This window comes from Castanea sativa, chromosome 5, assembly GCF_040712315.1.
Source record: "Castanea sativa cultivar Marrone di Chiusa Pesio chromosome 5, ASM4071231v1".
In the NCBI taxonomy this organism is placed as follows: Eukaryota; Viridiplantae; Streptophyta; class Magnoliopsida; order Fagales; family Fagaceae; genus Castanea; species Castanea sativa.
The window spans coordinates 69408570-69424529 of record NC_134017.1 but is presented as its reverse complement, the minus strand read 5'-3'; the positions used below and the strand labels follow the sequence as shown (position 1 = coordinate 69424529).

The following is a 15960-nucleotide window of genomic DNA, read 5'->3' as shown; positions in this document are numbered from 1 at the left end:
ACACATTTATTCAAATAAAATATTCATCCACACCCGCCCTCAACCCACCTAGCCACCATTATCAACCCACAAATATTTAGCTAATTCATTCCTATGAAACACATAAGCAGTCAACAAAATGCTTTAAAAAAACACACACACACACAATAGCCGCTGCTCCTCCAAGGTGTTGCTCTGTTCCTCCAAGGTGTTGGTGTTGCTCTAAAGTCGCCGCAAAAAACACAATCACCCACATCAGTTGGTGTTGCTCTGTTCCTCCAAGGTTCCAGGCTTCATTTTTTTTTCTACTACTGCTATAGCTGCTACTTCTTCTTCTTCGTCTTAACTGCTTCTTCTTCTTCTTCGTCTTGACTGCTTCTTCTTCTTCTTCTTTGATGATTCACATAGATTTGTAAATGGATTTGATGATATGGTTTTGTAAATGGGTTTGAGGAGTTTGAGATTTAGATTTAAGAAAACTATATGGGTTTGATGAATTAAGATCTAGATCTAGGATTCTTTTGATGATTTGTTTGGATTTGATGATTTGTATGGAGGAGATAGAGATGGAAGAGAGTCCGGCGGAGAAGAGAGGGAATTGATGGAGAAGAAAGAGAATGTAACTTGAGAAGTGAGAGAAAAAAGTATTAAAAAAATAAAATACACAGCTACAGTAACCGTGCATATATGCACGGTTACTGTAGCAATTGTGCATAAATGCACAATTTTACACCCACTAACGTGGGTGTTTTTTTGCTCAAAATGTGTAAAATGAGCATCTTTTTCTATTTTGCACAATTTTACATCAACAGATGCAGTTGCTCTTAAGGATGTATTAAGAGAGAAAGAAATGCAAATAAGTTCCAACCAAATAAATAAATACAAAATACATAATGGGAGTGTTTTTATATAGGGGCCAATTGACACAAGACAAACTAAATGCTTCGATGGAAATAATTAAGAAATAGATAATTAAAGGATAGAAACCTAGGAATCAGCATCACGCATAGAAAAACCATTAGGAGTCGGCACCTAGTTGGTTGGAGTTGACACTAGACTAAAAACCAAAAGAAACTTTCATTCATCAATATCTTCTCTCTTTGATAGGAATACATAGTCTACTTTTATAGGAATACTAAGCCCTTCTTCTAATTGGAGTAGGAAACCTTAATTGCTTGATTACAAATATACCATTGACTTTAAATAAAAGTACTAATAAACCTAATCAAATACTATCTAAAATAAAATACAATAAACCGAAAATACAATTGACTAGCATAATTAAATTGTACTAAATTAAAATAAATTTCTCTGTGTCTCCTGCATCACCAATCAATCTGGTCAAGATTCTGAACTGCTGAAAATTTTGGAATAGCTCATGTTTTAGCTGAATATTTGTACCTAGCTATGTCTCTACAAATTTTTCTATCATAGCATTTTATAGATATTGTTATAGCTGACAAAGTATTCTTAATTTTAGGTAACTAACAAACCATTTGAAAATGATGAAAGTGGTCTTATTCAAAAACCCAAAAGGCAAAAGTTGAATGAAGAACAAGACATTGACAAGGAAAGCTTAGACAATTTACCTTGCGAGATTGTTCAATATATACTTTCCTTACTGCCAACAGAAGATGCTGCAAGGACAAGCATACTCTCAAAAAGCTGGAAAAATCGATGGATGTGCATTCCCAATCTTGTCTTTCGACAAATGTGCCATGGTGAGAGAACACATTTCAAGAATTTTGTGAATAGAGTGCTTCTTCTTCGTGACTCTGATATAGAAAAATTCACTCTCTATTTTCATGTGCTACATGATGCATTTCTTGTTAATGCATGGATCTCTGCCGTAGTAAGGCATAATGTTCAAGAGTTGTATATTAGCCTATCCAGCTTTGAAGGACCATTTTCACTGTCTGATTGCTTGTTTACTTGTGTGACGCTGACACACTTAGACCTTACTATGCCCTGTATACTTAAATTTCCTCCTACAATTTGTTTCTCAAAGCTCAAAATCTTAGCTCTTAGGTGTGTTAGCTTTTCAGATGTGCACTCAACCCAGCAGCTATTTTCCGGTTTTCCAGTCCTTAAGAACTTGTGTTTAGATGAGTGCCATTGGATGAATCAAAAGGTTGTGAGTATTTGTGTCCCCAAGCTTTCTAGCTTGGTCATACATGAAGCTGAAAGGAAAAGGTGGAGTGATTTGAATGGTAGGTCACAATTTTGGGAGTTAGTCTCATAGAATTTTACTACACGGGTGAATTCTTCAATGAATATTCTTTATGTAACTCATCCTTACTTGAAGAGGCATCCATTTATGCTTGTGGCTCCAAGAAAAGACCAAGACAAGTTGTTGCCAACCGTATTTATAAGCTTCTAATAGGGTTCTCTAATGCAAAAGGAATAATGCTTTCCAGCTTTGCTGTTAAGGTATGGTTACTTCTCTCTACATAATGTCTAAAAATCTGATTATAGTATATTAGTATCAACATAATGGTGGAAATTAAGCCCTCTTCAATTGCTTGCATAAATATATTATCATTTAATGGTAAAATTAGAAAAGTTAGCAAACTTAAGGTTGATACTAATGTCATATAAAGGAAAGTAAGCATTTATGCTTTCATGCTGGTTGAGTTGTAACATATGTTTAAAAAAATTTATTGTGGAGGAGGCAATGTTATGGCACAGAAGAGACTTGATTCCTGACCAATTAATTATATGTGGATTCAGCTTTACTACGTTTGAAATCATTTTATTAACATTGACAAACAATTTCACCATATTCAAGATTTTTTTTCACTTTTGCTTACAATCTGCATCCTATGTGGGTATATCTGGTCCAATCAACTCCCATATTCAAAATCCCATATCCCTATGCTAACTTCAAAGATATGTTATATTTTGGATCCCAGTGTACCTTTAGTTTCAAAGAATTTTTCTTTTGGTGATTTCATAATTTGATTGTCAAGAAATCTATATGAATGATGAGAAGTTTCTCTGTTTTTTTTTGTTTGGTTTTGTTTTGTTTTTTGTTTTTTGTTTTTAATTAATGATGCTTACAAAATCAAATGGGTTAAAACTAAAGTATAGTAATTTAAAAACTTATTTAGTAAGGAATGAAGGCACCCAAATGAGTAGTTTCTATATTGCAATGGGAAAAGCTTTGAAGAGGTGCTACTTAAATGAGTTCTATTTTAATGATTAGAGTTTCTGTATATTGTCAATGTTGTACTGTAGGGTGTCATTGTCTCGTTGATATTGAATACAATTTTGTCTTCTTTTCTAGATAAAGACTTGAACATATGGTGTACCCCAACCCCATCCAATATATCTTATCACTTGAGCCAAAGCCTTAGTGACTTCTTACATACATCACTTAATGATTGGAAATTATTTAAATCTTTGTTTAATTATAAGTTCTTATCCAATAATCTTTAATCACACTTCACAATCGTATTTACATGCTTTTATAAATGCATTTGTCATTTACTTTCTTTTTTGCTATGTTCCACAAAGTCTCTTAATTATGACGCATTTCTTTATACTATTGGTAGGCTCTAAAATATGCTGCAGAATTCCCACGTCATATGCCTATGTTCAATAACCTGCTAAATTTGGAATTATGGCAAGGGTCAATAAATCTTGGCTCCACAGCACTGTTGAAGATGTACGTTTTTAGACCCCTTAAAACAATCAGATTAACCTAGTTATTTAACCAAGTTATTAACTTAGGTAAATTATGCAAATCTAGGTTAACACAAATATATCATATCATGCAAAAAGTAGCGGAAAAATAAATAACACAATGATATGATGACTCAGGAAAACCAAACCGGTAAAAAACTTGGGGAGGATTTAACCTAACTATCCTCAAGGTAAAACGAATCCACTATGAAAGAATTGAAGTTTACACAATAGCGACTTAGACCACTAACATCCTATTACTACCTCGAGTAGGAAACTTACTACCACGACCACGTGACAGCTCCGAGTCCACAGACTATTTCTTTCTTGAATTCCCAGCAAGCACAAGCACTCCCACTTGTATATCTTTAAACTCTTAATACAACAACTGAATGATCATCAATTTCTTGACATAGTCTTGATCCTTGATAACCCTGAGTATGTGTGAAGGCAAACACTTCTAGATCTCACAAAAGATTCACACACACAGCATCAACAACAAAAAAGACTCTAGAGAGCTTTTGGGTACAAACCCTAGATACAAAAGGAGACACACTCTTCTCTCTCTTTTAAGCCTTTAAAAACGTGCTTAGGGTTTCCTTTATATAGTAGGAGAAGTAGATCTGAAACCCGAATCCTTAATGGGATTGGACTTAGTTGGAAAAATCTGTAGAAAAAAAATTTTGCACGACTTTCGATCGGTCGAGTCTAATTCTCGATCGATCGAGCCAGGCAAAATTGCACAGTAAATTCTGCAGCAACTCGATTCTAACTTTACATATAAGACACATACTTTGAGCAGTCTAAACAAGACTAAAACGTTTTGATCATGGTTTGCCAACATTGCAAATTAGTATTCTAATACATTTAAACCTAAAGGTCTTAGAACCTAACAGAAGATATTGCAAGAATCTCCCAATCTTAAGACTCTGGAATTTAATGAGGTAACTTCATCAGCACTACCATGATTACTATCTTATATCTGTTCCATATTATTGTTGCTTTTTTCCGTGATAATTAAAACATCTAATGTGCAATGATATATTAGGTGTTCAGTCTGTCCTCAGATTGTGAAAAAGATGATAGCATACTGGACCCAGTGCCTCCATGTTTATTGTCACAGCTAAACTGCATTATAGTTTGTTGTTATGATGGAGATGAAAAGGAGCTATCTGCAATAAAGATTTTGCTCAAGAATGCGCTGGTCTTGAACAAAATAGTTATATATTGTTCAGAGCATTTGGCAGGGGACTTGGAGAAGCGGGAGAAGGTTTGTGAGCAGTTATTGAAGCTCCCTAGAGGGTCAAAAAATTGTGAATTTCTTTTTGAATACTCATGAAAGCGTTTAATACCTATTTCTTGGAAAATGTGATAGTATGTCTATTTATTTCATTATACTTTGAACTTTAAAGACTCCATTTCCTTTGCTCCCTGCCTTAACCTTCTAATTAACTGTGTAACTTAGTTTCTCAAAAAAAAAAAAAAAACTATGTAACTTGCTGTCATGTGATGGTAATTTGTACTTGTTATTCTCTCTTAGCAAGGCTTTTACTGTCCATATATCAATGCTACATTAACCTAAGATTTATGCATTCTATGGCGCATAGCAGGCATTATATTGCTCATGGTTGGTAGAATATCTCAAAACTTTGGCCATTATATTGCTACCAAAACTTTCATTTCCCTTGCTTAGTACAAGGAGCAAGGGGTTGAAGATTAAAGTTATATGTTGTGTAATTTGAAATAGGGTTATGTTAATGAGTGATCTAAAGACACAATTATAAGTTGTAATGCACACTATGTGAGTGTTTGGATTGAGCGTTTCCGCGTCTGCGTTTAGTCCAGACGCGTTTTGCTCTTTTTTTTTTTTTTTTCCCAGCCGCACTTGTTGACTGTCCTGCGTTTCTCCTCTTTTTTTTTTTTTTTTTCCTGCAGCAGCACGCTTTTCAGGGACAAACGGCTACTGTTCATGAACAGTAGCCGTATATATCTGACTTTTCAGCTGCTTTCTGCCGTGAACAGTGCGTTCGTGTACTGTTCACGGACCCACAAATTTTATTTTCAGTTATTTTTTAATTCAAAATGGGTCCCACAATACTATTTATACATTTAAAAATTATTTTGCTACAATGTTTTCAGTTTTCAGTTTTCAGCAATAAGTTTTATCCAAATGGACCCTATATATACACACATGTTAATGATTCATTAGTTTACATGCATAAATTTATTGTGGTTATGTGTTTTTTTGAATAAAAAAAACCCCTCATTTCCAAGGTTATCAAAATCGGGATCCAACGTAGAATCGTAGGAGGTAGGTGGGATTGTAGATTATAGGATCAGATTGAAGATCGTAAGATCTTACATTATTTGAGAAAAAACAAAAAATACATATTAGTATGTTAAATAATCACATAAATTATATATTCATTGATATAATTATCATATATCACTATATTTATTTGTACATATCATTTAAAGAGGCCAAAAACCTCAAAATGTGACACTATTGTGATTTTTTTTAAATTTGGGCCCAACTGACACTCTTTCTACATTAGAGTGGAAAAACTTGATCTATTGAGATTTTATTTTTCATTTGAGTCCAACTGAGCCTTTTGTTAAAGAAGATTATAAGAAATCAAGGTCGTTTAGAATCGTCAGAATCATACGATCCTACCGATTCTGAACGATCACAAAGATCCTTGAAAGATCCGGATCGTTTTGAGTAGGTGAGATTGTAAAATCGTAGGATCGTAAGATCTAGATCGGAATTTTGACAACCATTCTCATTTCTATCTTTTGGGGCTGTACATTATTGATTTGCCTTCAGTTTTCTTTTTCCATTTTTATCTCATAATGCTTTAGCAAAAGAAAGAAAAGGTATCAAATATCAATGTGGCTAAATGTGGGCCTGAGATCAATCTAATTTTCTATTTGTTTCGGTGGAAAATGTTTTCCTATAAAAGTTGTCCTTGTTTTTAAATGAGTACAGCCAAAAACAAAAGAAGTCAATTGAAAACGTTTTTGTGGATTGTGGTAAACAAAATACTCCTATTATTGCAGGCCATGGCAATTACCATAGACGGTATGGTTGCCTTTGTTGCCATACCACCACCACCATTATCGCCTCCTTCGTCACCACATGGTCTTTGATGCGCCATCTGACTTGCCTTCGCCACCACAACCACTACATGTTAATATGATATTTGGTGGGATAAAAAAAAAAAAAATTTTTTCATAATCATTTATCAAAATTGTTACCAAACACAAACACACAGATTTTTCAAAAATAAATTTTTTATATGAAAACTGTTTTGGCTTTAAAATAGTGCTTTGCCATTGCTAGTGCTATCCTCACCTCCGACATGTAGATGATTTTCTTGGGAATCATAGGATCTTTTTTTTTTAGTCAATCAAACATAGGGAACAAATCTATGTGACATTTAATAATAGTAGTACATTGGGAAAAAAAAAAAAAAAAAAGGGAGGTCAGCCTAGCTCAAGTTTGGGAATGATCCTCTCTCATCCCCAATCCCTTCCATTCCAATGTTTTTTTTTTTTTTGGGACAAATTTGATAGTTATAATGGAAAAAAAAAATTAGACATTTTTTTTTTACAAAAACATCAATCAGTTTTTGGTGTAGACGAGGATTGAACCAGAAATTTCTTATTCAACTATTATAAACTTTACCAGTTAAACTAGTGAGTTGTTAAATAATCTATGGGTATAACAGTCCAAATAATTAGCCCACCAGATATGTGAATAGCACAACTCAAGGTTCATATATATGTGTGATGAGCAGCATATTCACAAAAAAGTAGCAAGCGCTTTTTCAAAAGATGAGCTTTATGAGAACCTTTGCATAAAGGAAGGGAAACATAAAGGGGAGTTTACCTCTGACTTCTTTCTTATTGATCAAATAAAAAAAATCTAATAGATTACGAGACTTTTTGATAGAGGATAGTTTCCAATAGAGCAGGAAGGCTTAGTCATCTTTCTGTCTCACTCAATCCAACTGAAGGATGAATGCTAGAGACTCCTAGTAACCATCCCCAAAATCTCTTGAAGACATGGTGGGCTCCAAGCTTACACCCTTTTTTGTTACCAAACCATGGATCACCCGAAAGGTGAGCTTTTGGCGATTAGCTTTTAGAACTAGATAATTTAATAGGCATTTGGCATTATGAGTTGGAAGGGGGCAAGCAAATGAAGAGAGGCATTACGGGCCTAGGATGTTTCGGACTGAAGTGCCCCTTATCTCCCCTCCACCCCCAAAGGGCCTTTTTTTGAATGTTTGGAGAGGCTCACATATTCTACCTATCTCTATGAATATGAACAAATTTCAAATGGATTGATCACTAAAAAATGTGATAGGCCCAAGCCCATCTACTCATTTCACCAAAGCACTAACGTTTTGCTCACTCCATCGTTTTCACTATTATTATTTATTTTTTTTGGAGGGATTTCTTTTCCTAAACTCACACTTTCTTTTCTCTACTTCTCCTCCTCCATCTGAAAACATCAAGCCATGCCATCCACCATAAACGCCATCATTTAATTCCCTCTAGTGGCATAAACGGTAATTATCCAGCCATTACTCTTTTCTATATGATTTTATCATCCTTAAACATTTTTCTCTCACTACTTTGCTTATGTTAGCTTATGTGCTATACTTAAATTCTTAGTTTTTTTTTTAAAATTTTTTTTTTAACTTATACTTTTAACGATTTTGTCCTCTTCATCATGGTTACAATGACTATCTTGCCCTTACTTGCCCTGGCTGAATAAACAAATTCATAGGGGCTAGATATTTCCAAAAAAAAAAGAGAGTATAGTTTTGACAGATTAATTGATACAAATTTTGGGTGTGTTTTAATTATGCTACACATAAATATGTAAGCATGCACACTATAATATATTATCTTATAAATGTATTCCTGCATAATAAAACTCCCCCTTTGCTTAGTTTTATATATTCCGTTCACAACTGGTAAAGTTCAAAATAAGGAGGGTTGCTGTAGTTTAATCTACTGACATAAAATTTATTCACTTTATTATAAACAAATCCACTAAAAATATAACTTGAGATGTCCTCTATGAATACATGGGGTCGATCTTAATCTATGAAGCACGGGTGCGTTTCGGGATTTGGGTGCGGGTGCGGGAGCGGGTGCGGGACTCGGCAATTTCTGAAAAAGTAGGGTGCGGGTGCGGCGGGGTGCGGCGATTAAAAAATTATTAAAAATATTTTTATTTATATTTTTAATATATTGCTAAACATACTTTTTTCACATTATATAAACATATACCAAATTTAAGAACAATAGTAAATAATAACTAGAATACAACTTCATTATATAAACATTCCATGATGTTTGAAAATTAAAATACAACTCACAAGTTTGAAACTAAAGTCTAAAACAAAATAAAAGATACATCAACAAGACAATCAACAAGACAATCAAACACCAATTTCATCATCCTCAAGATCAATAGCTTCACTTCGAACTTCACTTTCACTAGTTGTAACACTAGTGCTAACATTCCCTATAACCATGGCCTCCAACTCTGGCTCATCAAGTGTAAGAGCTGCATTCTCAAGAATTCCAGCTCCTCCATGTATGTCGCTCTCATTCCAAAAGTCTCCTGCAATATCCCACATCTTTGTATCTCTATTTATGTACTCCGCATTGCGCCTTGACAAGAGTCGAAGATTAGAATGCACATATACCAAATCCTCAGCACGTGCAGGAGCCATTTTGTTTCTTTTTAAGGAATGAATAAATTTGTATGTGCTCCAATTCCTCTCAGCACATGAAGATGAACAAGGTTGTCCAAGAAGTTTAAGAGCAAGGGTTTGAAGAGTTGGAAATGTGGAACCATGGTATTGCCACCAAACCAAAGGTTGTAAGACCCACCTATCTGTCAAGACAGCTGGTGAAGGAAACCTCCCTCCTGAAAATGCAGCAAACTCAGACTTCACCACATTTAATTCATTCACATCTTCAAAGAATCGATCCAAACACTTGCTCCTTTCCATAGAAATTTCATGATCTCGATGTGGAGGGATGCGTTTTGAATTCTCCAAAAGCCATTTAGTAGAGTAATACCTAGAGTTAAAGATTAAAAAACAAATATAAATGAAACGTGTGTTTTACTAGAAAGGGGAACTAAAGAAAATAGAAAATAGAAAATAGAAAATAAATGTACTTACCTAGGATTTAACGAATGAGCCAAGCAGTGTAGTGGAGTACAATTTTTAGTCCAACGATCAATAAGTATATCATACACCACACTCCAAAATGAGCTATACTCATTATCTTCCAAGCCTTCATGTCGATATATTGCTACCTTTACATTCTCTATCATTGAATCCCACATCTCATACATAAGATGAAGACAAGGCTTATCTGTGTCAGCTACTCGTATCATATCATAAATAGGTGCTGTGAATTCAAGGATATAATCAACCTTATCCCACCAAAGATCACTTAGAATCATCTCTTTCACCTTTTAAGCTTTTCCAACATCATCCTCCCTATAAGAAGCCCATTGCTCACTAATAGCCATGGCTTGAAGGCATCTTTTTATCAACTTCAACCTTTTTAGCATTATCACAACCGAAGCAAATCTAGTATCAGCAACTTGGAGCAATTTTAATGGACAAAATTCATTAAACATTGCCAACCTCATTGAATGGTTCATGATAAAAACACGTATGAAGGATGCATCATCAGCAATACGTGTAATCCAACTACATTCCTCATATGTAACTTCATTCTTTTCAGTGTTTTTTGCTGCACAAATATTCTTCAAAACTAGATTGAGAGTGTGGACAACACAGGGTGTCCAAAATATTTTAGGATACTCACCCTCAATAAGAGCTCCACGCTGATTTCATCACATTAGCATTATCAGTGATGACTTGGACAACTTTCTCATGTCCAATCTCTTTTATAGCATCCCTCAACACCCCAGCAATATAATGTTTGTCTTTGAACTCACCTGACCCATCAATTGCCTTAATAAACACTGGACCTCCATCTGATACAGCCATAATATTAATAAGGGGCCTCCTTTGTGGATCTGACCATCCATCAGAAACTATACTTACACCATTTTCAACCCAAAAGTCCTTAATTGGTTTCAAAAGTCTATCAACATGAGCTTTTTCTCTTTGCAAAAGTGTTGTTCTCAAAGCATTGTATCCAGGAGGAATATAACCTGGAATGTTATGAGTAGCAGCATATGAATAGGAACTACGATAATATGGGTTTCTTGCAAAGTTAAATGAAATCCCACCAGTGTAAAACATCCTAGCAATTTGACTATCCAATTCATGTCTAGAATTATTCTGGAATAATTTCTCCACCGTAGGATTCACAACCTTCCTCCTCTTATTACCATCAAAGGGATTTGTACTATCACTCTCTTCTTGTGTACGAAATGGGGGAATACTCCCAATAGGCCCACGGCTTGGGGGAGGTGGGGGTAAGGGAGGAATTTGTTTTCTCCGTTCTCTTTCTAACTTATCATTCTCAACTTGATCATGCATTTGCTGCATTTCCAACCTATGGCTCGGTGTCACACTAGGGCATACTCTAATACCTTTATTAACAATTCTTAATAAATGAGCCTTAACCCTAGAATAGGATCCCAAATAAATATTACCACAATAGTTGCACTTAAAGTGTGTGTTTCCACACGATTTAACAAGAGAACCGGATGGTTTTTCTATTTTAGTCACATCGCAAAGAGGAGCTTCATCATTTGGCATTCCTTCATTAGATGAAGGTGAACCTTTTATTGCTAGTAGCTTCATCCATTTCAAATTCAACAGATTCAATTTAACCTACAAATAATTTCCAAATATATAATAACTATTAATTAAATAAAAAATCAAACCCACTGTCACATACTCACAAAAAAAAAAAAAAATCAGATCATCACAGATTCACAATTCACAATTCACAACACAATCACAAATCTAAGTAATGATAACTATTAAGTATTAACTAAATAAAAAATTAAACGTCACAAGACTCACAAAAAATAAAATAAAAAATAGAAAAAAATCAGTTCATCACAGCCACAACACAATCACAAATCATAATAACTAATAGTTGCAAATTTAGCTATTAACTAACTAAAAAATCATATATTAACAATAAACTAAGAGTGTGAGTGTGAGAGCCATCAGCTATGATACACGACGGTGAGGGGAGACGGAGAGCAAGGGAGACGAAGTGTGAAGGATCAAGGTAGAGAGTGGGAGAGACTTGAGACTTGAGAGCACTAGCTTGAAGAGGCGGTGGGCGGTGGGGCGGCCGAGAGTATCTGAGAAAAAAAAATGAAGAGAGGTTTGGCTGCTGGTGTTGGGACGAGTGATCTGTGAGGACTGAGGGTTTCAAAAAAATGAAGAGAGCTTAAGCCTTAAGGGTTTCAAAATTTTTTTTACAAAACGCAGCCGTTTGGCTTTTTTTTTTTTTTTGGGCTAAGTAAAACGGTGCGTTTCGCACCTATTTCTTTTTTTTTTTTTTTGAATTTCGGCGGTATCGGCCGATTTCGGCCGAAATCGCCGGAATCGCCCGATACGGACCGATTCAGGCCGAATCGGCGCGCGTCGGCCCGAATCAGTGCCGTATCGGCGCGAATCGCGCCGAAAAAAATAATATTTTATTGCCGGACGCGCAGGCAGCGGCGTCACCTGCGCGTCGCCGCGTCCAACGCGGGTGCGGCGGCCCAAACGCCGCACCCGTGCTTCATAGATCTTAATTAATTTGTGGAGGACCCATAGTTAAAAAGTTTTGGGATAAGGTTTGGTTGTTATTGTTATTGTTATTGTAGATGTAACTATGCATAGAAAATTTTGATTGCTAAAATGGAACAAAAAAAAACCTAAGATGATGGTTTATCCGTCAATTGAAGTGCACAGTTCTGAATTTCCTGTTACTTTCTCAATTTTGGTGGTGTTACAAATGCATATAAGATCTATTTATGACCTTTAGGTCAACTGAAACTTCCAGCTATTTCCAACCAATGTGTTCAAGGTTCGAATCCCTCTCTCCGACTTAAGAAGTATAAAAAAGAACAGAAATGCAAAGATCCACCCAAATGCATGAATATGTAATGGGACTCATGGGAGTATTTTTGAGTAGGGACTAGTCAATCTAGTCAAGATTTTGAAATGTTGAAAATTTTGGAATAGCTTATGTTTTTAGCTGAATGTTTGTACCTCACTCTATTTCTACAAAGTTTTCTATAACAACATTTGATAGATATTGCTATAGCTGACAAAGTATTTGTTATGATTCAGACAACACCAAAAGGAAATTGCATTGCACATGAATAACAATCTAAGAAGATAAGGATGTTGGTTTTCTAGTTGAATTCAAATAAAGCTCTTGATTTTAAATAAGGTTCTGCAGTAGATTAGGATGTGAATTTCTGCAATAAATTAGGATTAGGATTTGTATTTGTATTTGTATTTCAATTCAAATAGGAGTTGGATCCTATATTTTAGGAATTTGTTGTGAGGAGGATTATCTCCTCACTAGTGTTTATGTAAGTAGGAATTATGAATGAAGCAAGCAAAAATTAAACCAAAAATTTTATTATCCCTCTCAAGTTCAAGAGGTTAGTCACCTCAAATCATCGAAGTTATCTTTTTATTTTTCCGGTTCACAACAGTATTCTTAATATTAGGTATCTAGCAAACTATCTGCAAATGGATGAAAGTGCCCTTATTCAAGAACCCAAAAGGCTGAAGTTGAATGAAGAACAAGATATTGATGAGGACAGAAAAAACTTAGACAATTTACCTGAGGAGATTCTTCGACACATACTTTCCTTACTTCCAACAATAGATGCTATAAGAACAAGCATGCTTTCTAAAAGGTGGGAAAACCTATTGACATGCATTCCCAATCTTGACTTTCAACAAAGGCTGCATTATGATAGAACACTTTTCTTGAATTTTGTGGAAAGAGTGCTTCTTCTTCATGTCTCTGATATAAAAAAGTTCACTCTCTATTTTCTAGTGCAACATGATGCATCTCGTGTTAATGCGTGGATCTCTGCTGCAGTAAAGCATAATGTTCAAGAGTTGCATATTCGCCTTTCCAACTTTCAAAAACCATTTTCATTGCCTCATTGCTTGTTTACTTGTGTGACACTAACAAACTTAGATCTTACTATGCCTTGTATCCTTAAACTTCCTCCTACAATTTGTTTCTCAAAGCTCAAAATCTTAATTCTTAGGTGTGTTCGCTTTTCTGATGAGCACTCAACCCAACAGCTATTTTCTGGTTTTCCAGTCCTTGAGGAGTTGTGTTTAGATGATTGCCACTGGATGAATCTCAAGGTTGTTAGTATTTGTGCTCACAAGCTTTCTTCCTTGATGATACAAGACCCTTATAAAAAAAGGCGGAGTGATTTGGATGGTTGTCAGGTCACGATTTTGGGAGTTAGTCTCAAAAGTTTTTACTACACTGGTGAATTCTTCAATGAATATTCTTTACATAAGTCAGCCTTACTTGTAGAGGCATACATTAATGTTTGTGGCTCTAGAACTAGACCGAGACTAGTTGCTAAATGTAGGGAAATTACCACAAAATTCCCAACATGTGAGAACAAAATATAGAGAACAACGCACGCCAAAGAAAAAGTAATCACACGCACAAGACATTATTTACGTGATTCGGCAATTTGCCTACGTCCACAGAGTTGCAGGAATTTCACTATTATTAGGAAAAAAATACAAAGTACGGCTGCAGTCTTTCTCACTCTAAAAAAAATGACAACAACAAACCCTAATCACAAAAACAACATTTTCTACATCCTACGCACAGGATTCACAATGGGCTACAAAACGGGCTTGGGCATGTCGGCCCAAGCCTCCACTCCATGAACTAAGGCTTAGAAAATCTCCCATTAAAAACCACGCAACATTATTCTGGTCGAGTCGGGTTATCAACCGAATCAAACACAACTAGGCTCTACAAAACCCAACACTAACCGCATGTATACCCTTCTAATAGGGTTCTCTAATGCAAAAGAGATCATGCTTACAAGCTTTGCTGTTGAGGTGTATGCTTGTTTCTCTCTTCATAATTTCATTTTTTTATTTATAGTGTCGACATAATGGTGGAAATTAATCCCTCCTTTTCAATTGCTTGCATAAATATGTAATCATTTAATGGAAAAACTAGAGAATGTAACTTATGTTTGAAGAATCTTCTTGTGGGGGAGGAAATGTAATGACAGAGAAAGAGTCTTGATTCTTGACTAATGAATTACATGTGGATTCAGCTACTTACATTTGAAATCATTTCATGAACTATATATAAGCAATTTCATCATATTCAAGAATTTTAACTTTTGCTTACAAGTTACAATCCAAATTACTCCCAGATGAAATATCCCATATCCCTATCTTAACTTTAGAAATCTGCTATGTTATGGATCCCACATTTCCTTTAGTTTCAAAGATTATTTTCTTTTGGTGATTTAATGATTTGATTGTCAAGAAAATTATCTGAATGATGAGAATTTTTTCTTTTTTTAAATTAATGATGCTTACAAAATCAAATGGATTAAAATAAAATTTTAATTATATGAAATCAATATCTATATCTATATATATATATATATAATAGCAGAAGTTGAGAGAAAGTTGGTTCCTGCAATTAAGGAGGTGCTGACAAATAGGATAACTGTCTATCTAAAATTTAGACACGTTTAAGTTAAAAAAAGCGATACATTATATTATTTGGCAGCACTACAACACCTTTTAAAAGCCTCTCACTATAAAAAAGAAAAATAACCGGTTAAAATTCAATTAAAAGCTTCCCATAAAAAATAAAAATAAAACGCAGATACAGAGAGAGAAGGAAAGAGTTCCAATACTCCCAAAAAAAAAAAAAACGCAGACACAGAGAGAGAAGGAGAGAGTTCCCTCGCCAGACTTAGAACACCGCTGCAAGCAGAAAGAAAAATCTATGGGCATCACCGCATCAACACCGTTAGGCTATATATCTACCACTATCAGATCGTCGGAACCGGCTCCGGTACGTTTTTCTCTATTTTTTTAGATTTGGGTATGAAATATTACTTTTTATTGAGTTTTTTCGTTGGATAGGTTTAGATTTGATTTTGGTTTTGATTCCTTTTTGTTTCGGGCTTTTGGGTCCTCCATGGAAATGTTTGTTTTCTCAATTTTTCAATATATTTTGATATCACTAAGCCTTTCCCTGTTTTCTAAAATCTGCGTTCATAGTTTTATTCTGGGGTTTTGATTT

General features: G+C 34.9%; 2 protein-coding genes and 1 pseudogene across 2 annotated transcripts; 2 read left to right on the top strand and 1 right to left on the bottom strand.

The window, feature by feature from the left end:
• Window positions 1-580: 580 nt before the first annotated feature.
• On the top strand, window positions 581-5002 carry LOC142635682 (F-box/FBD/LRR-repeat protein At5g56420-like; annotated as a pseudogene).
• A 5533-nt stretch (window positions 5003-10535) lies between these two features.
• On the bottom strand, window positions 10536-11483 carry LOC142635681 (uncharacterized). Its single transcript, XM_075809803.1, has one exon. The coding sequence runs from the start codon at window positions 11481-11483 to the stop codon at window positions 10536-10538; it is 948 nt and encodes a 315-aa protein (XP_075665918.1).
• A 1905-nt stretch (window positions 11484-13388) lies between these two features.
• On the top strand, window positions 13389-14303 carry LOC142635680 (F-box/FBD/LRR-repeat protein At5g56420-like). The gene has a single exon (XM_075809802.1). The coding sequence runs from the start codon at window positions 13389-13391 to the stop codon at window positions 14301-14303; it is 915 nt and encodes a 304-aa protein (XP_075665917.1).
• Window positions 14304-15960: the final 1657 nt, after the last annotated feature.